At 32.6% G+C, this 24,908-nt stretch overlaps 3 protein-coding genes across 3 annotated transcripts; 1 reads left to right on the plus strand and 2 right to left on the minus strand.

Annotated features, from left to right (window-relative positions):
- Nucleotides 1-1,653: 1,653 nt before the first annotated feature.
- TFIIS (transcript elongation factor IIS) lies at nt 1,654-5,689 on the minus strand. Its single transcript, XM_011078276.3, has 3 exons — nt 5,530-5,689; nt 4,834-4,990; nt 1,654-2,837 (listed from the first exon to the last, which is right to left on the minus strand). Exons 2-3 carry the CDS (start codon nt 4,981-4,983, stop codon nt 1,860-1,862), a joined length of 1,128 nt encoding a protein of 375 aa, XP_011076578.1. The 5' UTR covers nt 4,984-4,990; nt 5,530-5,689; the 3' UTR covers nt 1,654-1,859.
- Nucleotides 5,690-10,996: 5,307 nt separating this feature from the next.
- Nucleotides 10,997-14,053, minus strand: LOC105160788 (Rhodanese/Cell cycle control phosphatase superfamily protein). The gene is made up of 5 exons (XM_011078277.3): nt 13,639-14,053; nt 12,757-13,008; nt 12,566-12,664; nt 11,618-11,899; nt 10,997-11,541 (listed from the first exon to the last, which is right to left on the minus strand). The coding sequence occupies exons 1-5, from the start codon at nt 14,029-14,031 to the stop codon at nt 11,164-11,166; spliced, it is 1,404 nt and encodes a 467-aa protein (XP_011076579.3). The 5' UTR covers nt 14,032-14,053; the 3' UTR covers nt 10,997-11,163.
- A 7,826-nt stretch (nt 14,054-21,879) lies between these two features.
- WRKY54 (WRKY DNA-binding protein 54) lies at nt 21,880-24,430 on the plus strand. Its single transcript, XM_011078278.3, is given in 4 exon segments — nt 21,880-22,372; nt 23,031-23,132; nt 23,859-24,360; nt 24,362-24,430. Coding segments are annotated over 4 exon segments (963 nt in total). The 5' UTR covers nt 21,880-22,046; the 3' UTR covers nt 24,395-24,430.
- The last annotated feature ends 478 nt before the right edge of the window (nt 24,431-24,908 follow it).

Here is a 24,908-nt window from a genome sequence, read left to right on the forward strand (position 1 = left end):
TGAAAGCTTCCATCTCTCTCTCTCTCTCATAAGCTTCTTGAATCATGATAATTCTTTTGCAACTTGTGTCCCTCACTAAACTCGAGATTGTAAAAGCTTCTAGACTCTAACTCAAGCTCATTTTTTGATGATTTTCTTGGTAAAAAGTATTAAAAGGGTACTTTCCTCAACTTTGGACGTGAAATTTTAATAAAGAGAAATCAGTATCATTTGGACTCGATCATGGCATTGTCGTATTATAAGAATCTTATTCAGAGGCGTCTCTAAATTGGCTTCTGATAATCTTTAGCCAAAAATAGTTAAATCCATAGCAAATTCGGACACAAAGGATGCCACTCTTGAAATCTCACCCATTACGTCACGCATGAAAACGATCCATTCCCATATGAAAGCAACGTGGTCTCAACACTCTGGGGCGCGTGCCACTCAATCTAGCAAGTAGGAGGAAACATACGATGCCACGTGTCACGAACCCATTTCACCTTCATCCCCCATACCAACCCTATATATATGGGGTTTGGGTGGTTGTGTAGAGTGCCTATCCTACCTAGAATCATCAAACCATCCCCATTTGACTGGATCCCATATCTGTATTCTTCAAGAATCTCTGGTCAGACGAGAATGGAAGCAGCAGTTTCCCATGTCAAAGCTGTCTCACCTCCATCTATCTATAGAACCAAAATCTTGTTTTCTTGTCCTTGTATTGTCTCCTTTCCAGTTCAAGATCATCAAACTTTCCTGCAGAAACAGGGAGTCGTGAGCTGTGGGCGGTTACACAAACTGAAGTGTGCTAAAGAGGGTTCAGTATCAGAAGTGGAGAAGCAACTGATGATGGAGGAAGAGGAGTTGATTGGGATAAGGAAACTGAACGACAAGTGCAAAGGGATTAGTGGGATAGTTGAGCTGCTGGAGTGCTTGGAAAGAGAAGCAATAATGGGGGAAGATGAGGGAAGAGAGCCCACTGACTACAACAGGAGGGCGCAGATTTTTGACAAGAGTTCCAGAGTTTTCCAGGCGCTTAAACAGAGCACTTCTGCTCATTAACTCTTAATTAGTTTTCTTCTCTTCTGTCTGTGTGCTTCACGTGTATGATTTGATGCAAGATGTGTTGGTTTTCAGGTCAAGTAGCCTGTAATAGTGGAATATGTGGATAATGTGTAACTGTAATTTCGTCTTTGCCTACAAGAAGAAGCGGTTCAACTCCAGCTTTCTATGTGTTACCTGCCTGTTCGTTTGTGTTTTCATTTTCCGTTTTGAAACAATAATTAAAACAAAAACATATTTATTTATACACATTTAATTGAAAATATATTCATTTAATATAAGAAACAATTTTATTAACTAATTCAAACATATTCCCCGTTAAATAAAAATCAAAAACACATTTTCTTTGGAAACTGAGAATGAAAACACAATTAATTGTTTTGAGCTCTCAGGAACTGAAAGGTCAAAACCAGGAACTGAAAGGTCAAAACACACAAAGTTACATAAATAATATATATATATATATATATATTTAACATAAAGGTTGTCCAACATATTTGCAGCAATGTAGTGTCATGCTAGCTAATTAAGATGAGAAAGATTGTGGGGAATGCTCAGCAACCATCTTGATAAATATACATGACCGGAACTGGAAAATCAGAACCCACATAGTAAAATGAAAACTTAGATATAAGTTCCAAAATTTTAAGTTCTTATAACAATCTTCTCCTACAACAAATTAGCTCTAGAGATCAGCTGTAGGCCTAGAGAAAATACAACCAGAAAAAATGAAACAATCGAGACCAGAGCGACCAGAGCTAATAAACCCCCCCCCCCCCCTGGTGCCGCAAACTACAACAGCACACATCAGGTGGTCAACAGAACTTCCAGTGGTTGCCACAGTTTACACAGGTTACAAATGTTGTCATGGGTTCATCTGCACTCCGAGTCTGCATCTGGTAGTAAGTAGTTTCCTTCTTCTTGCACCTGCCGCAAGTAAACTCATTTGTACTAGCCTTTGGTGCCGCTGCACGCTCACTGTTAAACATAGCTTTCTGTTTAAGTTTCTCATTTTCCATCTGTCTTGCATCACTAGCCATTTCTTCTGGCGTCAGTTCAAGAATGGCACGTGGCTCAAAATCCCCAACCAGGACTTTTCTCCGGAAATCTGGGTTGTTTTGATCCTTGATGTTGAACATTATGGACCTGTACTTGAACTTCTGGGCTCCATTGGACTTGCCCCACTTCTCAAACATTGCAGTCTCAACTAAAACAGCAACTCGATAAGGATCAGATCGGTTCACTCTGTCTTTTAGATCATCATCATCTACTTCACCAGAGACTTTGCACAAAGCTTCAGCAAGTATTTCTCTGACTTTGTCCCTCAATGGGTCTTTGCAGTAAACCAGAGAGGTCAGTTTTGGTGGGCCAACAGCATCTGATGCCCGTGCTCCAGAACTTGCTTTCTCCACTTTAACTTTCTTCTCAACCTGCAAGTATTCTCCAGTAGCATGCTTTGTAGTCTGGAAAACTTCGACTTTCTCAACTTTGACGCTTGACGAAGTTTCCAACTTCATGGGTTTATCAGAGTTTGATGTACTCAAGTGAGTAGTTTTCTCCACCTTCAATTTCTTAGCTCCAGAAATTTGTTCATGCTGAAAATTCTTCAACTCATTAGTTTCTCTACCAGAAGGTTCAGCTTTCACCAAATCACCATTGTCCACATTCCCATTCTTCTTGTTTTTCATTGTCTCTTTAACAATTATATTCTTCCAAATATCAACCACATCAGAAGCCAGCATCTTGATCTTGTCACTTCTATGCTTAGTCAGTTGGCGGAGGCGTTTTCCTACCTGCAAAATGTCATTTAGTGCCAGGGGAAAAGCTATGATTTAATTCAAAAGAGATCCTATTGAAAAGAAAAATGCAAAAAAGACAACATCAAGACTCTCAAAATGCTCACAGCCAGTGTATGGCCAAACAAAAGAAAGAGCAAGACATTCTACTAATATACTGACAGATAGTTCTTCACTTTTATAAAATCTCTTACCTGCACTATTCTTCACATCAGCATAAAGTATTACATTATCTCCAAGATCGGCACAGACATTGAAATGTGTTGGACAGAACATGTTTTAACATAAAGAACACTCCTAAAACAGCTAGGAAGAAGACGTAATGTTCAAGGGTTTAAACCCTTTTTGGATCACGCCAAATGTATCCGATGCATCTGGATGAAAAGGAAGTAAAGACAGCAAGACTTGTCGATGGTGTCTAAGATTGCTCTATAAGCATTTTGATCTCATAAGCACTTTAATCTATTCCAGCACGGCAGGCACACATTGGGAAGCAGATAGAATGCATGAATTAAAAGTTCATGCAACTAAATCTTTCTCAAGTACAAATAACTTGGGGCCTTTCATATGTTACAGAGAAATCCTATTGTAAAAACGACTAGACAAGTTTAACAGAGTGACAGCCACTGCTATAATATATCATCTGGGCGAGGTGGTGTTGTATTCAAAATACTATTGATGCCCAGAAAATAATAAACTTGTCCACCAAGGAAGAAGAGATCTTGTAATAATAAAAATATCAGTTTTTTTTATGCATGTAAACTACGTGTAGAAGGCAAACTACAAAGTAAGAACAAAGCTAAACACTTGCAAATAACGGAAAAATATTTTAAATGAATACAATAAGAACAGCCATTTCAATTCTAGCCTACGCGATCCGAACCTATAAACATTTGCACATTTATCCACAACATAGGATGCTATTGGTTATTAAAGAGGACATATCAAATTGTGTCTTCTTTTGTTACTTTCATCAATTTTTTATATTGTTAGAGGTTAAAATTGTAACAAAATGCCGTACCTATATTAACTATGATAAAGCAATTTCTAGCTTGAAGAAATCTCTATATGCCGCGTTCAGAAGTCATATTGAGCAATCTTGTGATAAAAGTATCACATGTAAAATATGCATAGAAGAGGAAACTACCATGTAAGAACAAAAAATTAAAATGGATATCAGTTTGCAAATAAAGAAAATAAATTTAAATTGATACAATAAGAATAGTCATTTTCAAGTCTAGCCTACACAGTTGGAACATATTAGCACTAGTGCATGTACCCAAAACATAGGATGTCATGCCTAGATTTTCGTAATTGGTCAATTTCTAGCTCGAAGAAACCTCCACGTGCTGCATTCCGAAGTCAAATTGAGCTTTCAGTCATACTTCATTAAATGACTGATTGCTGTTTGCAATGAAATCATTAAAATACCCTTCTACAGAGTCTTAGATGGGTCCTCTAAGGGTTCAGCTGTAGCTTGAGTATTAAAGTCAGATCAACGGAGAGTAATCACTTGCTGCCGCTTGTATTATTTTACCCCTCAACTCCTGGACTCTTTCATCTAAATTCTAAACTTGCAAAGTTTACATCCAATCATATAAGTAGTTGGGCCCCTTTCTCAAAACTAGCTAAGCTCGGTCCTCAGTTACAGCGTAACAAGTGGAAAGTTCCCGTAACTCTTGAAAATAAAAAGCAAGGGGAAAAACAATCATAATGACTAACTGGCACATAATTGGTTCACCGGATATTGCTAGTGGATTATATCCACAATTGGAAATATATTGCTCCTAAAGCAATAAATAACCAAAAGTTGATTTCTAGAATGACGACGAGTTCAAAATGCCACTCCAACGTTGACTAGATTAACATGCACACAACTGAATAAGACATCATTACTCTTCTACAGTTTCAAATTTCAGCGACCAAAATGGTCATACAACAGAATTCCATTGCAAAATCATGATCCCTTAGTTGCATCAAGGACTTAGAATACCTGTGTGGACACAAGGACTTGATAATTGACAGGGAACTTCTTGAGCCGTTTAAGTGCATCAAGGCACCTATCCTCTTCCCCTGGTGAGTTCTCAGCCGCATCTGCAGCTCTCTTCACCGACTCAAAAAGCTCAGTCAATTCCTTCTCCATTATTCCTCTGTATCAAAGGCCAACCAGCAGAAACAACATTAAATTGTTCTTCCGTATAAAGACAAGAAAAGACAACATACAATACCAACTCAGACAATTGAGGACGATTTCCGTAACATATATAAGATGAATTTTTGACATCAATACAAAATCAACCCAACAGATTAAAAATTGAAATCTCACCAAAAAAAAGCCTCCACTCCTGACGATTATAAACAAGGCCAAATATTAACAAGGAAACCCGCAGGTGGGACTAATCATAAATCTCCACATCCATAAACTAGAAAAAAATATAAAAGAAAGCAAAATAAAATCTATACATTTGACCCGAAAAATTGATCCTTCCTTTCAATCATACACATACTCAAAAAATCTTCAATAGAGCAAAATCTGCAAATGGGAGCGAGGATTAAACCGAAAATACAAAATAAACACGAAAAGGCAAACAAATCCAATAATTGACCAAAAAAAAGAGAGCTCTTTGCGAGAATTACTGAGACAAAAACCATAAAAACAGAAAAGAAGACAGGGGTTTCCGAATCGCACCTGAATTGAACTAGAAAATGGAATGCAGCATCAGCTGAGCCCCCCGAAGAAACTGAAACCCTAGTATGGGCGTGGAGAGTGTAGTTGATTTTGTGTTTTCTGCCTGTGTGCGTATTTTGGTGAATATGCAACCAAGGGAGAGATAAACAAGGTTGTTGCGTTGTGTGTGGCAACTGTGTTATGATTAGACGGCCACGATGGTCGAAGGATATCCCTATCAGACGGCTGGAAATTCACACACGTGTGGAGGGGCAATTTCGGGGTGGGGATGGGATTGGAATTTGGAAGAAGTCTTCTGGTTCTAGAGAGTACGATCGTCTAGCACGTGAGTTGGGGTCTCGGTCACGTGACACTGATGATGGCAAGAATTTCAGCTATCGGCCACATTCCATTTGTATGTAAAATTAAATAATAATAATATGTTTATTATATGTTTAATTTTAATAATATATTAATAATAAAAGAAATGTTAAGTAAATTATTTATTTATTATAATAGAATTCAAAATAAAATTATATACATGTTTGGAAGGAAAAAATAAAAAATGATAGGAATTGGAAGAGTAGTTACCATATTTTAATTGAAGTTACATTTATAGGCCTATAAAAAAACTATTTTTGTACATCGATTTTAAGAGGTGTCATGTTAGCTTCAATAAACACCTTCTACTCCTACTTAATTATTAGGTGAAATTACCCTTTTAAATCCCACAAGGATACGCACTTTCATATATTTGTTGTACATAATTCTTAAAATAATCTTAAAATTAAGAAACTTCAACATATTTAGTTTTATAAATTCAATAAAATAGAAAATTAAATATATTGAATTTTTTAATTTTAAAAATTTTATAAATCATAACATTAAATACGGAGAATTTTCTCAATTCTAAACTATTTTAAAAATCCCGTAAAATAAAAACTAAATACTTATATAAATTAGTGGTCGTGTTTATATGAGATTGAAGCATGTGCGCACTCATTGGTTAAAATGAAAGGAAGACCAAATTTTCACTTTACATGCTTATGGTAAAAATATATGACGCAATGCAATGAATTTATATTTATTATCAGACATAAAGTTATGAGTTCGAGTCTCATCGACCGTGAAGATATTTATTTTACTTTGTGTTAGTTTCTTATAATTTATTATTTCATAGTTTTTATTTATATTAATATGTTGTTCAATTACTTCATTTAATGAAATATCGGCATAATCATATAGGTGTTGTTTTTATCTAAAATATACTTGTAAAGGTATTTTATATTTACAATTTGATTCTCAAACATCATAATATTTAAATTTTCTATCACTTTTTAATACAAGCATTGCAGGTGATTTTGACTGAGGCTCGAAAGAAAAATTACCCCAATACAATAATACAATCAGGTCTTGTTTTTGCTTGGGGAGAGAGATTTTTGGTGGAGAATGTCGTGTCAATAAAGAGTTATTTGCATTAAAAAATAATATTTTGAGTAATTATAATAGAATAGAAATTGTAAAGTGTAGGCAAAATCACATATGTACCCTTAGTAATAATTTGATATTACTAATATATCCATCAATAGGAAAAATATCTAAAACAATCAATTGAGAACATATGTAAGGGGCTATTTACGAGCAATTAGTATTTGATATTTAATCCAAATTGCCTTTAACCTTAATAACTAGTGTGACTTTATTACGTATAAATCTAATGACAAAAACGGATTAATCAACTTCATATTGGTGATAATTGCTTCAGTGCTGAAGCGAGTGAGGAAAATAAAGACCAAACCTCAAAATTATTTATTGCTACCTAGCATTCTGATGCAATAACAATATAGATAAATCACAAACAACTTCACTGGAATTTGATATATTTATTTGAAAAATTATAAACACCCATCTTACATCTGTATAACAACAAACACATCCCGTCAGATTTTCAACTAACTTTTATGGTCAACTGTCAAAATACTCTTTTGAATTATGAATCATAATTTTATATACTTCTTAACTTTATAAAATATTTTTATCAACTAATATTCTCAATGGGTTTATTCACTTCCACCCTTGGATTTTTTGTATATTTTTTTTAAACAAGAAAATATTTGTAATTATACCAAATTTCAAGAAAGTAGTGGTAAGTCACCCTAACAATATATAATTAGATTTTTTTTTCTGAACATATATAATTAGATTAGTTATGTATAAAAATATGACAAAAAGAATGAATACTTCAATTACCTGCAAGGTAGATTATGATGCTTCAGTGCCATCTATTATAGCAGTGTGTTTTAAAGAATAGTTGATGATTTAGACCAGTTATTTTACCAACTGATTTTGAAGTAATCCGACTGATCTTTCTGACCCACACAACCTTCAAATATGATGGCAACTTCATCTTCATAACCGGACTCACCAACCTCAACCTCCAAGTCTCCAACTACCATGTTTAAGAAAATGATATGATGAAATATTCAGGAGAAAAAACAGCAATTACAAGATCTCGATATTTTTGGCGATTGATGACGATTCTAGTCAGGTTATCTGAGTTCAATGATGCAACTCAAAGTAACAACTAAGATTCATATTAACCGAAAAAGGACGTAGGTAAGTTCCAAGTTACAAACAATCGAAGATTAAATTGAGAGATCTTCAGATACTATAAGACATCCAAAGATTAAACTAAGAACTTGAATTGTTGATGCCACAACTCTGCTTCACTATATTGATTATTACTGCTAAAGGTGGCCAGTTTGAACCAACACCACCACATAGAAAATAACATTTTTAACAATTGGGCAATAAGAGAGTAAAAAGATTGCAAACAAAAAACACAAGAATCACAGAGTGAGAAAGCAAAAGCCAGCTTCTCCAAAACAATTCGATACAGCTTTATATGTTGAAAGCTTGAATTATTCAATAAATGCAACTCAGCATTCGCACATGGGCGACAGTCATATTACAAAAATTACCAGCAAGATTTCACATCTCTATTCACTTCTGTTCAGGGTCAGGTTTCTCGAAAAATGTCTTCTTCAACCAATCAAAAGGCTGCCCACATCCCAAAAACAAAGGAAAATCAGATTTAATGGAAAAGAAGATTAACAATCACTTTATTACTTCAACAAAATTCATATACTTTCCAAGTGTCGAACTATGTGCACAAGATCAATTAAAAGTGCTGAAATAAGCAGGTATCGTCGCTTATCCCTTTAGTTATTTACTCATTCTTTTTTCCTTATTTTGGTGCCAGATAAATGAAGAAATGTATGCAGATCGAACACCTACACAAAAACAGATCTCTACGCTATAGACAAACAAAATGCATTAAGGTAAGTTCTTGATAAGTTACATGTAAAACCTGCCATCTCCGAGACGAACTCAAAAATATTTTTGCAAGAATTACAACAGGAAAAGTAAATTCTAACCAATATCTACAACCATAACATTGTCAATCATCTTAGCATTCAAATTTATAAGCTACAGAACTCTCTCTCAGGGCTGACCAAAATGGATGATGCCATCGGACACTCAAAATCAGCATCAAATTTTTTTGTTAATAAGATCACTTAGCAATTGGAGAGAAAACAAGGACATAATTATTTGAAATGGGACTTTTCAGCAACCATAGTGGGAGTGTGGCACGTCTCTCACGCCTCTACCGAATAGCATCAAACATGAACCAGATCAACAAACAAAGACTTAAGAGCTCAAAACGAGGAAATTGCTTTAGGTGGTGAACGGGACGTTTGGGCACAAATTTGCAGATTCTGATTCCATTAACATCATTCGGCTCATAGAAACATATAGACCTAATCTAGAATTGAAATGTATTTGGAAAACGTCAAACTAATAGAGTAAGTAGCACTAGTTATACCATCAATAACAAGCTAATATTAGAATGCAAATACGAATCATCACAGACAGCATGCCATGAGAAAGATTTAGAACTGGGAAAGTTAAATGCATGTTAATCATCTTGGGTAATTAAGTTTACAAACACAGCAGCTCAAAGTAACGTTTCAAAGGACAGCAAACAATAAAGGACATGCAAGGTTAAAAATGTATATGTAACTGGGTGTTTTCATTAACTCACTACCAAACTTGTCGAAATCAATGTTAAGATAACCATTTTTTGTTAGCATATTTGCATAATGTACATCTTCTAAACGCAGTCTATCTATAATATTCTCTCTTGGTCTTTTCCATTATATCAAGAATGTTAAAAATTCCACCTTCCTCGTGAGCTTATTTCATTCCCTACATTTCAGATTAACAAAATCTAAGATCTCCTTAAGTTTTCGACCTGATATTCTTACACTATTTACAATTCAAACAACCCAATTCATCGCCGACACTTCTCTAAATAACAAATGACACTGCTAAATGGATTATCCTGGACGCAAAGTTCACAAATAAGAACTGACATAAACTGCGATGAGAATCTAAATCATAGGTAGAAAACAGGATAAGCTAATCCAGATAACATATCGTTAATAAAACAAAACGGCAGGCACCAATTACAGATCGAGATTCATAGAACAGGGGATAAACTTCGGGGGACCTGGACAAGGTAGAGAGCGGCGGTGCCGGCGGCGACACCCCAGAGGGCGGCGGCCTGTACATCGTTGGGCTGCAGTCGCTTGGCGGGGCGGAGAAACTTAGAGAGACCGGATCCTGCTGCGGCTGGGGCGGCCATCATCGACGGAGAACAAGAATTGATCGGGGATGGAGTGTGCAGTTACGGCGGCGTGTATTCAGGCAGTGAAATGCGATGCGAGAATGATAATGGAAGAGTGCGGTAGAATAATAAAGCAGTCTAGGTCGTCGTTCGCTCGCTCTCGGCTCTCTTTGCTAGAAATAGAATAAACAAATACTTCAATTTTACGATTTTACCCTCACTTACTCCACTGCGTTTCTTTTTATTTGTTTATTTTATTGATATTCATTCTACTAATTTTATTTCTTTTAAAAATAATATTACACTTAATTTTACATCTATAATTATATGACCAATTTTTATTACAATAATATAAATATTTTTCTTTACGTTATTATAATTTAATATGAAGCCATTTGAAATTACATCGCTTTACAAACTTTATATTTTGTTTTTAAGAAATTAATTGTATGAATTTCAATAATGGCTTATTTTGAAATCAATAACTGAGTTATCAACTATTATGTTAAAGTTTATTATTAATTAATATTTAAAAATACTATATACTTGTTACTTCTAACTTTTGTAAAAAAAAAAATCAATAAGAAAGAAAATTGTATGAATTTTAGCATTTTACAGCCTGAGGGCTAATGTAATTCTAAGAGGAAGCAACACTAGATTGAAATAACCTATGATTCTCAAAAACTAAGATTTATATTTTCCCAAATTTCAATGACTTCTTCATTAAATACCAACAGAATCACTTTTTCCTCCTAGTTTTTGCCATAAATGGAACATCATTCATGGAGAATGAACGAATTTCTGACCCACCAAGAAGCAAAGGTCGATATCAAATAAAAAGTTCGAAAACATGTAATGTCACAAGTTACAAGTTGAGTGAGTTCATCTCCCATGCAATAAATGAGAAAAACTGGCCTAAACTGGGAAAATCTGAGGCCTCACCAAAATAATGTCTCTGAGTAAGCTTATATTGAGCTTGACATCTGCTTAATATTTCTGTCTTCACTCGCCGGTGGTTTCGTTGGTTTACGCCCTTTATCTGGACCGCCTATAATACCCCATCTCTCAAACTGCCTTTGTCTAGCTCTTGCCCTCTCTTTCTCTTCTTCTGATTTAGAGGAGTAGCAATACGGGCAAGAAACCCCGTACTCCCATTCTGGAGCTTCCATGTCAGCGTCACTCACGGGTTTCTTGCAGCCGTAGCAAAGTTTGTAAGTTCCCTGGACCAGACCATGCTCGACTGATACGCGTTTGTCAAACACAAAGCATTCCCCCTGCCAGAGGCTCTTGTTCTTGGGAACTTCTTCAAGGTACTTCAAGATTCCACCTTGTAGATGATAAACCTGTGAAAAGCGGTAAGAGTTGGTGAAACCAGTTCACTTCGTAACAAACAAGATTTGCGTATACCAAATTCCTCACCTCTTTGAAACCTTTGCTCAGGAGAAAGCTTGAAGCTTTTTCACAACGAATGCCACCAGTGCAGTACATTGCCACTCTGGGCATCTTCTTATTCATTTCCTCAATTTGGTCTGCTGTGGTTTGAGTTGAACCAGCAGGTTCAACCCCATTGTTTGGCTGGTTTAATTTGAATCGTTCATCCACCCATGATGGGAACTCCCGGAATGCTGTTGTACAAGGATCAACTGCACCCTTAAACTTGCCTATTCTAGTTTCATAATCATTGCGTACATCTATCACAACCTAACCAGTGCAATGTTATGCAAGAAATTGTTAGAAAATATTCCCTTAAAAAGTTGCATCAGATGCTTTATTGAAGTCCAAGGCACAAAAGGGAGAAATAGAAATAATTTTACAGAAAGAAGGAACTTATTTAGTGATAAGAGCAAGGAATTGTAGACCAAGAATATCCAAGAGTATTAGTTCTGTTTTAAGTTACAAATGTTATGGTCTGAACTTGACGTTACAATTTTGATATTTACAAATCATATCATTTTCAGGGACCAACTTACTGCAGCATCCCAAAGTTGACATTTTTATGTTCAAAAACTAATGCTCCTTACGAGGATAGTTCCTATATAATATAAATTAGTCGGGTTCATTCTGGAGGGCATCTTGAGTTACAGTATGTAAAAACTGTTTGACTGAATCTCATGATCTACACTGTCTCTGGATTTCCCTCCCATGGTGCCCAGATTTCACATTTTAGCCAGTAAATTGAAAAAATTTCAAGTGATTTAAAGTGAATCTTGGACCGTTTTTCATGAGGAAATGTCAAGAAAGTAAGTTAAAATACTTACTGTTCAATCACAATATTGTATACCTTCAATAAACCCACATGAGAGAATATTAAAAACAAATTTAATAGCCAAGTCTGTTCTAAAATACACTTGAGATAAAGCTACTTACTGTATCTGGATCGCTGATCAGTTCGTTCCACTCCTTGGGGCCAACATACGTTCCAACTCTTTCAATCGGTGACACGGAGGGCATCCCAAGTGTGACTATCTGCAAACAATGAGCAAAACATTGCAGCCTCTAGTCAAAATTTAAACTATCACAGAGAAAAGAACCTCTCATTCTCCAGATAGCAAGGGTACCTCCTTTTTCAGCTTGACCCTCACGTGGTCCCATCTGAAGGGAGCATCTTCTCCAGCAGCAAGAGGAGAACTACTCATATGCCCGTGATGAATAGCTTCTTCCTCTGGACTTACAGGTGACTCAATCCGTCTGAGCCCCTTTAACCGATCATCAGCTTGGATGAAGGCAAGCACTTCTTCCACAGCATCACGTGTTCCACATATGCTTCCATTTATTCCTTCTGGTGCAAGAATAATGCCCCCTGAAACACGCTGAGGGTATCAGCTTAGTGAGGCACAAATCGTACAAAGAGGTCTGCTAGTGATATACGATCAACCTCAAAGTAGAAAGGGCAAGGACGAATAGGCATTATTGTCAAATTCATTGCGTCTAGACAGCTCATTTTACTAGATGTTGCAATCAAGGAATTTTACCTTCTTTGCCAATAATTTGCACAGAAACTACATTGCAAATAGGCAAACAAATAACACTAAGTTACAGACAACCCCTTACAACATTCTCAAGAAATCACACATCAAATATTGATTAACAGAACAGAACAGAGTCCATCCTGGGACTTCTCCCTATTGCAAAACCCATCAAATATTGCGAGGCAGAATCGCATAAAATACGTAACATTTTTAAAATTTGATACAGAAAGTCAATCAGTATCTTCTCTCGCTCCTCCCCCAAGAATTGTCACAAGAATTTCACACAAAGACAGTCAATCAATATATTCAAGAATCCAACATTTCCTTCTCCTGTGAGGCATAAATCAATTAAACTCAATACGAACACATGAAAAACACGGGAAAACGGAAACCAATACCCCAATATTTTTTATAAATACGGAAACATCCACAGATACAGACAAAAAAGCAAAAAATGGTGCAGAAATCTACCAGCCTCTCACAGAGTTCTTTCAACGGCTTCCGCAAATCAGCATGGTCCGGAAAATCAGCAAACTTGTAAAAAGAAATCACCACCAAAGGACACTCGAGATTTTCACAATTAAGCCCAACGGGTTTCGGGTTGCTGTTGGTAGCGAAGCTCTTGGAGAGCGCAAGACTCTGAGAATTGAAAAGGGGCTGAGAAGAATCCGAAAAAAGAGGAAATTTTGAGGGTATTTCGGAAGCAGGTTTGGTCATGGTGGGATGGAAAATGGCGAGAGAGGGGTTAGGGTTTGGAGGGGAAGTGGAAGAAGAGAGCATTCTGAGGGCCGCCGCTGAAGCTGCTCTTCTGTAGAGGAGAAGAGGGTGAGGGGGGTGCATACAAACATGGGGCACTGACACCATTTCTCTACATAATTTCTCATTGCGCCCATTACCTTTTCTTTATGCATAACTGTTTTTTTATTATATCATAATCATAGGGTAAATTATATTCCTACTTGTTAAAATTATAAATATTTTATTATTATTAAAAAAATTATAAATATTTTAATAATTATTTAACAGATATATTCTGGGTTGTTATTAAAAATATTTATTAGACGATTATTAATTTCAAGAGTATTAATTTATAATTTTTTAAATAATGAGATGATATTTGTAATTATGATGAATTTTTAAAAAAAAGATTGTAATATAACCTATATTATGTTTACATTTAATTAAATAAAAAATAATGACGATAAAATAAATACTTGATGAAAACAGAGAAATTGAGTTTATGTACATGAATATTAATAGAGTTAATTGGTTAAAAAGAGTACTATTTGTGTAATCTTGTTAGAGTATATGATCCATCAATATTGTAAAAACTATAATTAATTATTATAGTGGTTCTGTCCTTAATAAATAGTATAAATAGATAAATGAAATTTCTTTTTAAAAAATATTGGGTGTTTGATTCAAGTTTTGATAAAAAATTTATAAAATTTGATGCAACTTATAAAATATTTTAAAAGGCTGGTAAATCTTTTTAATCAATAATTCAAATAGAATTTATTGATTCTTATGCCGATATCAATATTTTTTCGTAAAAATTCTAATAATAGAATGCAATTATAAACAAAGTATTTTAGAAAGGATATAAATATAATTTCTAAAATTTATTGGTGTGAAAATATAATTCAAGCTGTTTATACCCTTGCAAGAAACAGCGCACTGATTTCAGAGATAAGAAGGCGTCTTCCACAAAATTCAAGTTGTTTATACCCTTCTCACAATGCCTATCACTCATACTCTCATGGCAGTCGAAGGAAAAGGTCTGCTCACTCGCCCTCAATCATGGAGAGAGCAACTTCAGCGTCCAAGATCCGACAAGTTTTGTCGTTTTCATAATGATTACGGTTATACTACTGAAGAATGCCAACATTTGCATAATAAAATAAAGAGGCTCATCCAAAACGGGTATCTCTTGGAGTACGTCCATTGGAAGAAAGCTCGGGGAACGGGACCCTACATTAAACAAGAAATAAACAAAGGAAAAGAAGTGAAGGTCCTCCTTCAGAACCTTCACTCAATGAGGATCACAAAAACATCCTTGACGGAAGACATGAAGCTCACGATCTTCCTCGAAAGGGGATCATAAGGATGCGGAACGCAAGGAGGTGACTCCCTTCATGCCAAAAAGGTTCAAATCAGAGAGGCGCATAGCACAATTATAAAAGAAGTCTGGGATGTTGGTGCCATGGAGGACACCCCCCCCCATCCAATTTGGGAAGGCCGAACGCTCGGGTCCCAAAAGCCTCCACAACGACGCTTTAGTATATTTATTCTTTTCTATAGAAAGTTTGGATAATTACACTCTTTTTTCTGAAATTTGGTATAATTATAAATAAACCCTCTGTGAATTGAAAAATTACATCCAGTACCCCTAAAATTTGCTTTTGTCTAACAAATAAGTTCTCTATTAGTTAAGGTTGATCAAATTTGCGGATATTAACAAAAAAAACTGTTTGATTATTGATATTTATCCTCGATTGACTTATTGCAGGTCAAATAATTTTTTTCTGATTAAATTACCCTTATAATAGTAAGATATACCTCATCCCATATATTAACGTGTGAAGACGTATGAGGATAATTTGATCGTAAAAATATTTATTCGACTTGTAATATTTCAGTAATAAATCAATCAAAAGTGAATATAATTTATTTTTAATTTTTTTATTATATTTCAATAAATTTCAATTAATGAATAAAATTATTTGTTAAATGAAAACTAATATTAAAAATATTAAATATGATTTTTCAAACTACGTGTAGTTATAGCAAATCTTTTTAAAAGAGAATGTAAGTATGCCTATTAAATTTGGAGAACACTAGGGGCACTGTAGCAGCCGCACTTTTGGACTGCCTTTCAGTACCAAACATAACAATCTGCGAAACGGCAAAAGTTGCGCCGTCCGTATAAAAGTTATCACCTTTACAAGTGAAGGCAACAATACACACAGGGCGTGTTCCTTGAGACTTCTGTTTGTTTTCATTTTCAAATAATTTTTGAGATAAGTCAAAATATATTTAATATTTGTTATCATTCAAAATATCTTATTAAGTATATTTAATTATTTAGCATAAATAGATACATATATATACACACACATATACATAAATATATATAAAAAAGACATAATTTGATAATAAATAGTAATTTTTGTCTCCGAAAACAAGACATTAAATATATAATACTTATTTTAAATTATCTCAAAAAATAAATCCAAACATACATACTATCTCTAATACACACTTATTTATCTTTGTTTTTCTCTTTCTATCTCCACAAACACTCAAAAAACGAATCCAAACATTATATCTATTTTTTTTCCAGCAAAAGAAAAGATTATTAATAAAAAAGTTAAAAACTATAACAGAAATAAAAATAAATGGTATGTAAAAAAAAATGTAGAAGCAAATAAAATTCAGGCTAAATTATGATGGGTTCCCGTTACATTCGTCATGAGTATAATTATTATCTTGTTATTTAAAAAATTATAAATATTTTTATAAAATTTATATTTACCAAATACCCTCTCATAACAATATATGGTAATGGAGTGTTCGTCGGACATCAGTTTGTTTCAGAAATGTATTTGTAATTCATTACAAGAAAGCCAAAATGTGTTGAGGAGACAACCCGTTTTGGATTCCATTTTGATATAAATTACAAAAGTAATGAGTTGTTTTGTTAATATTAAAAATATATAAAGTTAGAGAAAACATTAAAAAAACAATGAAAGAATTTTTTTTCTAACTACATTATAAATTACTATAATTCCAGAATAATAGTAAATTAATACTATCAATCACGTAAAATAAAGTTAATGTAAAGACTAAAGTTTTAACTACGATTAATAAATATTTGTCATGATTTTAACATTCAGGGGTGTAAAATTAAATAATAGGAAAAATAGGCGAATAACATCTTAAACATCAAAATAATATTAATGGTGAAACTTGAGCAACGACTAAATTATATATAAATACTCAAGTATCGAGAAAACTTTTATTAATTAATTAATCAAGAGAAAAATGCATGTTTCGTCCTGTAAAGCAGTGTAGTGGCACTTTTCGTTCACTCCGATTTATATTTTATAATTAAAGATAATAATTTGAAAAAAGGAACAGCTAGGTCTAATTTCTAATGGCAAATATCATCGTCACGGGACGTTGAGTGGGTTATAAGGAAATGGAGAGGAAAACATATGATTAACTTGGCTTATCGTGCACTCCTGGCTGCTTGCATCTACCACATTTGGAGGGAACGAAATTTGAGACGATTTGAGCATACGGAGCGACAATCGAATATAATAGCCACCATTATTGTGGAAGATATTAGACAGAGGATTATCAGTGTTAATTTATCTCGTTCTGTTAGTTCATGTGAGTTATATAGATTATGGCGTATCCCTTGGCTTGTCGAGGGAGAAACCACTAGTTAAGCATTGTTGTAGTGTACGATCTTGTTTTATTAATGAAACTAACATTTACCCAAAAAAAAATATCATCGTCGCTGAAAAAAGGAACATATTAGGCACGTGACAATCTCCATCTTCTGAGAAATTGGTATTTTTTTTTAAAAAAAATATTATCTTCAAATGTAAAATTGAAATCCAAGTGAACCAAAAGTAGCTCAGCTGCAGAGTTATACGACGAAAAATGCATTATTCTCATTGATTAATTCTTCCAAGAAAAAGTAGTTAGGACGTGCAATACACTAATAATGAAATTAATTACCAATATTATGTAATGAAGCATTCACACCACACCTTTAATTATGTACTAATATTAATTAATTAATCCTTCCAAATCTTTTTTTCTATTTTCCGTACATTTATGCTAAATTCTGTTCACATTTCAATTTTCATGTCCATCACTAAAAATAATGAAAAACAGCAACACCCTTTCAACAACGCTGTTGACCTAATTCATATAATGCCTCGTTTGGTGACAACATTGAAACTGACAAGACAACGTAATGAAGGAATTAATAATTGGTTCGGATTTATTAGTGTCTCAATAAATGGATCAGTACAGTAATGATTTTTTGATAATAATCAAACTACGTACAAAAGGTAATAAAATAATAAATTTGTATAAAATAAAATAAATACCTACGCATTCGAAAATATTCGATTTATGATATTGTATTAATTCATTGAATATCAGTCTTAACCATCGATCTAAGACATTATTGGCGAAAAGGAATTTTACGTCGTAAAATCATTTATTCAATAAGGAATGATTTCTGTAATTTTATGTCTTCCTTATATTGACCGATTTTTTTCTTGACTTTTCTATTAATTTTTTGTTATTTGTTTGTGTTCGATTTTATTTCATTTTTGTTATACGTCGTAAAAAGATTTTTTTTTAAATACATAAAGGTATAACAAATATATGAACTTGAGAAAATATGAGAACTAAAAAAAAAACCATAAATTTGGAGGGTGTCGGATTGAGTTTATAAACTCTTCAAAATATTCTATAAAAATATTCGAGAATTTAATTATAATATGTTAAAAAGTATTTGATTATTTTTTTTAGAGAATGAATTTATGAGAATAAAGAATAAAATGTTCGGAGTTTATAAACTCTTTCAGAAAAAAAAAAAAAAAGAATTTTCATCTTATTTTTAAAATCTTGAAAAACACCTCAATTTTGATCACATACTAACCACAAATTTTCATTACTAATTAAAATTTTATAAACCCTCTAATATTATTTTATCCAAATATTTTAAAATCTTTTTTTAATCAAAATAAACTTTAACATTTTTGTAAATTTTTTAAAACATCTCACAAATATACGTAGCTTCATTATAGTTTAATTTTTATGTTTATTTTTATTTTCTAAAATAATAATAAAAGTGAAAATAATTTTATTTATATGTATTCTCACTGAAAATATTTGACAATCTTTTTTCTCTAGCTCAATCATTGTTTTTTATATATACATGCATATAATTTTTTTTCAATTATAATTATATAAACTAATAATATATTATATCAACTAACAATTCTATACCAATAAAAAAATATATAAATATCAATTTTATTTAAATGAAAAATAGGATTAAACACATCTTGCATCTCTAAATTATATATGCATGAAGTGCATTTACCCCCCACCCCTTTATATTATAAAATATAACAAAATGACCCCTTATGATATGGACTAATTTTTCTATGTCGAGAATGCATTTATAGGATAAACTCTATAAGTTTATAATTTTTATAACTATTAGTATAAAATTTGTATAAAGTCTATAAATTTATAATTTTTATAATTAGTATAGAATTTGTATAAACACTATGTATTTATAATTCTTATATTTTTTATATAACTATTAAAAAACTTATATAATTTTGGCTTGTATTGTTATATATATTGAATTTTTTTATCATTATAATTTTAAAACATTACACATATATATACAATGTAAAATATGCAAATTATTAATATATAATCTATAATTTTTTGAGTAATGATGTGACATATTATAATTATGCGTACGTGTAATTGAATAAAAACTTATAAGCTATTATATATTTTTATTTATAAAATTATATACATGATGTATTTGGATATATTTATGTATTTCTTAACATATTGTAAGACATATTTGCATATGTTGAGCTTGTAAATATTTTCTGTATTACATAATTCATCAAAAGCTATAAATTTTAAGTATAATTTTTTAAATAAAATTTGAGTAAACTTTTAAATTATTAAAAGTAGTTTGGGGGAGATTTTTTAATAAATTAAACATACTTTGAGGAGTAAAATAAAAGGTGCAGAGAGAAAATGAGAATGACATTTTTATCCTATTAATACCAAACTATTTTGTCAGGGAGATTTTTGTTACGTTTCATACTTTAGAGAGGTAAATGCAACTATATGCATAATTTAAGGGTGCAAAATATATTTTTTTGATAGTACTACCAATAAAAAACAAAATTACCGTTTTCATCAAATAAACAAAATATATTGATTTGACAACGCCACTAACACTATAAAACACAATTTTGCAACTAATCTAAGTATATTTTTATTTTTATACGAAAATTTATACAAAATTGAAAACACATATTTTCTATTGAAAATGAAAACATAACCAAAGAAGGTCGTCAACTAGTAAAATATTTTAGATAATTATATTTAAGTTGATGGATTTGAATTTGAATGAAAGATTTGGAGAAAGAATTTTAAATAATTGCATATTGAAAAAAAATTAAAATCCATCTCTGTATATTTAATAAAAAAGTTGAATGCATTTTTAGTCTCGTAACTTAAATTATTTGACAATTTCGTCTTTTAATTTTTTAGAATAGCATTTTGGTCCTGTAATTTTTTAATTTTCATAATTTTAGTACTTTCATTTGCCGAAGTTTATTTCCACTGGTGAGAATGGTGAACTCCGACAAAAAAAAAAAGGTTTGAAATTAAAAAAATACAGAAACGAAAATGCTATCATAAAAGTTAAGAGACAAAAATGCGAAAAAAAAAAAATAACCAACAGAAATAGTAGCCCTAAATTTAAAGGTCATGTGAGATACACATTCATTTTTTTGATAAGAAGGGCGAACTCCGATAAAAATAATGACTAAATTTGTTAAAAGTAAAAAAATATATGATCAAAATGTTACTTTAAAACATTAAATGACAAAAACATCAAATAACATAAATCACGAGACCAAAATTACATTTAAACCCTTAACTAACATAGTTCAAATTTTAAAATAAAAAAAAATTAAAATCGTTGGAATTAATCTAGATAAATCGAAATAATTTGTAATGAGAATTTAAAATCCATAATTTAATATATAGTAATCCAAGAGATAAATTTAGCCCAACACTTTCGAATTATTACATTAGATTGTTACTATTAAGTAATAATTACACTTTTCTTCTATGAAGTTTGGTGTAATTACACATAAATTTATGTGGTTTGAAAAATTATATCTAGCACTTTTGAGATTTGCTTTCATTTACCAAATAAGTCCCTTCGTTAGTCAAAATTCACTGAGGTTGTTGGTATTAATAAAAGAACTGAATGAAAAAATTGATATTTATCCTTAATTGACTTATTGCTGACTTATTGCAAGTTCAATATTTTTTTCGAACTAAACTATCATTATAATAATGATAATTATTTCCTCATATGCATTAATGCATGAAGAAGTATGACAATAATTTGGCCGTAGAAAGATTTATTTAGCTTGCAATAAATCAGTAATAAGTCAATTGATATAGATTTTTTGCTGATTTTTTTGTTAATATCAGTAATTTTGGTAAATTTTTACTAACGGATGAATTTATTTGTTAGATAAAAGTAAATTATAAAAATACTAAATGTAATTTTTTAAACGACAAAAATTTATTTATAATTACATTTAATTATCCAATATTATAATTATAAACCCCAAAAAAATGGAGAAAAGAACAAAAACAAATCAGATTTAAAATCATAAATCTAGAAAGGTGGACCACTAAACCCGCAACTCCTTCCACCTTTCCCTGGAGATCATGATCTTGATCATGAGGAACGGCCAAGATCTTCTAACTCCCAAAACTTTTCATCTCATCAGCGCACGAAGTACGTCATGAGACGACGTCATCACGATGACGTCATCCATGTTTTAAGCTCTATCCAAACTCCCAACAGTTCCAAGGGATTCTTTTTCTCTCTACCTTCCTCTTATTTTCCTTAAACTTACCTCCACATTTCCTCTCTCTCTCTCTCTCTCTCTAAAATAAGAGCAGCAAGCTGAAACCAAACCCTCGCCCCTCTCTTATCCCTCTCTCAGATCTCTCCCAAGAACACGCACTAACACGCACTGCAGCTACCCTACGATTTCTATGTAAAAATGGGCTGTTTGGACACTGAAACTCTTCATGCAGAGAGCTGGAAAAGGTTAATGGTAGTGGAGCTGTTGAAGGGCAGAGACACGGCGACCCGACTTCGGGCTCTTCTGCAAGATCCTCGCAGCCATCAAGACCCCGTCTCCGCCGAGCAACTCGCCGTTGAGATCTTCAGATCTTTCTCCGAGAGTCTGTCCGTGCTGAGTTCCCGCGTCGACGTCGTCGGCTCAGCCCAGATCCCCGCCGTTGACTCCGGCGGCTCCTCCTCCTGCTCCGGTGAGAGCAAGAAGAAGCCTGGGGTCAAAGATCGGAGAGGTTGTTACAAGAGGAGGTGAGCTTGCTGTATAAATATACACATATATATACATATATTATCATCACCACAATAATAATATAAATAATTAATTTAATTTTCTTAAAAAATAAGGTTTCATGATCAACCTCTTGAATCAATTCATCCCCACAAAAATATCTAAAAATTAAATTAATATATATATATAGATAGATATAGACTTTTTCTTTTTCTTTTTTTTTCTTTTTTCTATTTTTAATTTCAGTACGACATTGGAGACAATCAAGTTGTCTGTCCGAAAGAGGTGTCAAGGCAACTTGAAAGGATAAAACAAAAGAAGAAGCTGCTTTTGCCTATGTTTTTTCTTATAATGTCCGTAAATGAAACCACACTTTTACAAAACTTTAATTTTTTTGATCGAACTTGAACGAATTATATAATTAAGCGCATCTTAGTTAGCTGCAAATCATGTTGTCCTTACCACTTCCATCACTGTCTTGATTCAAACATCATCCACTGTTCTTATTCAGTGCGCGACTGTTTTAATCATTAGTTTGTAACTAAGACATAAACTTATAACTAACTTCACACGTAATCAATCATTAAGTCTGAATTTGCTCGACATGTTTGTTAATCGGTCACTTCATCTAAAAGTTTAAACTGTTACAGAAATGACTAATTGCGTACGGATTTGCAGGAGGACTTCTGATTCTAGGGTGACAGTGTCTTCAACCATGGAAGATGGGTGTGCATGGCGAAAATATGGACAAAAGGTCATCTTAAATTCTGAATATCCAAGGTAATGCATTATAATACATTAGGACAATAGGGCTAGTATGTGTATATGAACGGAAAATTCTAATTCAAATAGGATTTGATTACACCAGAACGCATAATATGGTTTGGTTCTACTTGACGATCTGATTTGGATAAGAATTTTTTATGTATATATATATATGTGAACATATCAAACGATGTTTTTCAGCTCATTTACATAGTATTGTCTATCACACTCTATGATATATATATTCATATCTGGCATAACACTACAACAAAAGATAATATTAGTGATAAAATGTTGAGTGTTAATTATCTCAAAATTCTTACTAAAAAATGTGTGTTAAATGACAAGAATTTTGATCTTATCACAGAATAATTATTGACAATAAGAATTATACGCAATATTGTCACTATATACAATTATAGTAATCTATTTATACTGACAATTTAGTGATAACACAGTCTCTGGATTCTTACTAATGTATATGTGTTGCTAATTGTTTTTAGTGATAACTTTATAATAAAAAAGGTTTTTGTTATTAATTCTTACTGATGACAGCTTTTATAAAATATTTTTCACTATCAATATTATATATATAGAACTCATTATTGTAATAAAATAAAATTCTTGTTTCTAAGTACAAATGATGAACGACAATATTAAAATTATCACTTGATTGTTTTGTGCTAATCTCTTTTTTGCAAGTGTAATAATTGAGTTCTTTGGGGTTTTGTGTTGTACCAGGTGCTATTACAGGTGCACCCATAAGTATGAAGGCTGCAAAGCTACAAAACAGGTGCAGAGAATCAAAGAGGATCCCGTCATGTATCAGACCACATACTTCAGCAACCATACATGCAAGGAAACACCAAGGGCTCCACATCTCATCATCGATTCAGATCCGGTGGAACCCAATCTGATCAGTTTTCAAGCACCGAAAGCACAGGATCACACCCCAACAAATCTAGTTAAACAAGAACTCTACAAAGAAGATAACCTAAGTGAGGATCAGGATCAGGATCAGGATCTGTCTGATGATCAGGCGAAATCATCGTTGCTGCAGGATCCATGGCAAGAATTCATGGGGCTGGAATCGTCTGGTTATAAGCCCGTATGGACCACCATGATCACAAGCTCCTCCTATCAAGAAGAAGTGGCTTCAGCTGGTTTTCATCACTCATCTGATGATCAAACTGCTGGGTTGTATGGGCTTGATCTGGAGGTTGATCAACTTGGTGATATAGACAATATATTTCCACTGTTTTGAAGACCTGTACTGAGCTTCTGCTATATATATATATATATATATTCATATATATACTATTTAGTAAATATTTCATTTTGTTGTAATAATAATTTTACTTAATTATTTTCCTAAAAATTGGAAGTCTTCACAAATATTTTTGTGAATTACAGATATTTGTTGAAAATAAGTTAAAAATAGTGTTTTCATTTTACGGCTTCTACTAGAAGAATTATAATATTTAATTACGATTAATTGTCATTGTTAGAAATAAATAGTCGTAGCGAATAGTTATTGACTATGGCTATATAATGGTTATTGGTCGTGTATTTTGCGAGGGTGGCTAAAACATTTATCATGGCTACAAGGCCATGGCAAATAATTTTTGCCATAATGGAAAAAATAATTTTTTTAAATCAATTTTATTAAACCGTAGTTAATAATACTCATTTAATAATTTTTTATCCATAGCCACTAATATTAAAGCTAATAATAATTTTTTTAGTGTTTTGCTTCTAAAATAAAATTAAATTACAACTTTCGCTACTATA

Source organism: Sesamum indicum, linkage group LG4 (assembly GCF_026168435.1).
Source record: "Sesamum indicum cultivar Baizhima isolate 11 linkage group LG4, ASM2616843v1, whole genome shotgun sequence".
NCBI classification, from domain to species: domain Eukaryota; kingdom Viridiplantae; phylum Streptophyta; class Magnoliopsida; order Lamiales; family Pedaliaceae; genus Sesamum; species Sesamum indicum.

What these genes read in the sequence shown, in the direction of transcription:
- LOC105160788 (XM_011078277.3), bottom strand. Translation starts at nt 14,031, where the DNA reads ATGGTGTCAGTGCCCCATGTTTGTATGCACCCCCCTCACCCTCTTCTC. An exon ending in AAGAACTCTGTGAGAGGCTG is followed by an intron (nt 13,009 to 13,638) that starts GTAGATTTCTGC and finishes TGATACCCTCAG; the next exon opens with CGTGTTTCAGGGGGCATTAT. An exon ending in TGATCAGCGATCCAGATACA is followed by an intron (nt 11,900 to 12,565) that starts GTAAGTAGCTTT and finishes TGCACTGGTTAG; the next exon opens with GTTGTGATAGATGTACGCAA.
- TFIIS (XM_011078276.3), bottom strand. Translation starts at nt 4,983, where the DNA reads ATGGAGAAGGAATTGACTGAGCTTTTTGAGTCGGTGAAGAGAGCTGCA. An exon ending in AAGTCCTTGTGTCCACACAG is followed by an intron (nt 2,838 to 4,833) that starts GTATTCTAAGTC and finishes GACATTTTGCAG; the next exon opens with GTAGGAAAACGCCTCCGCCA.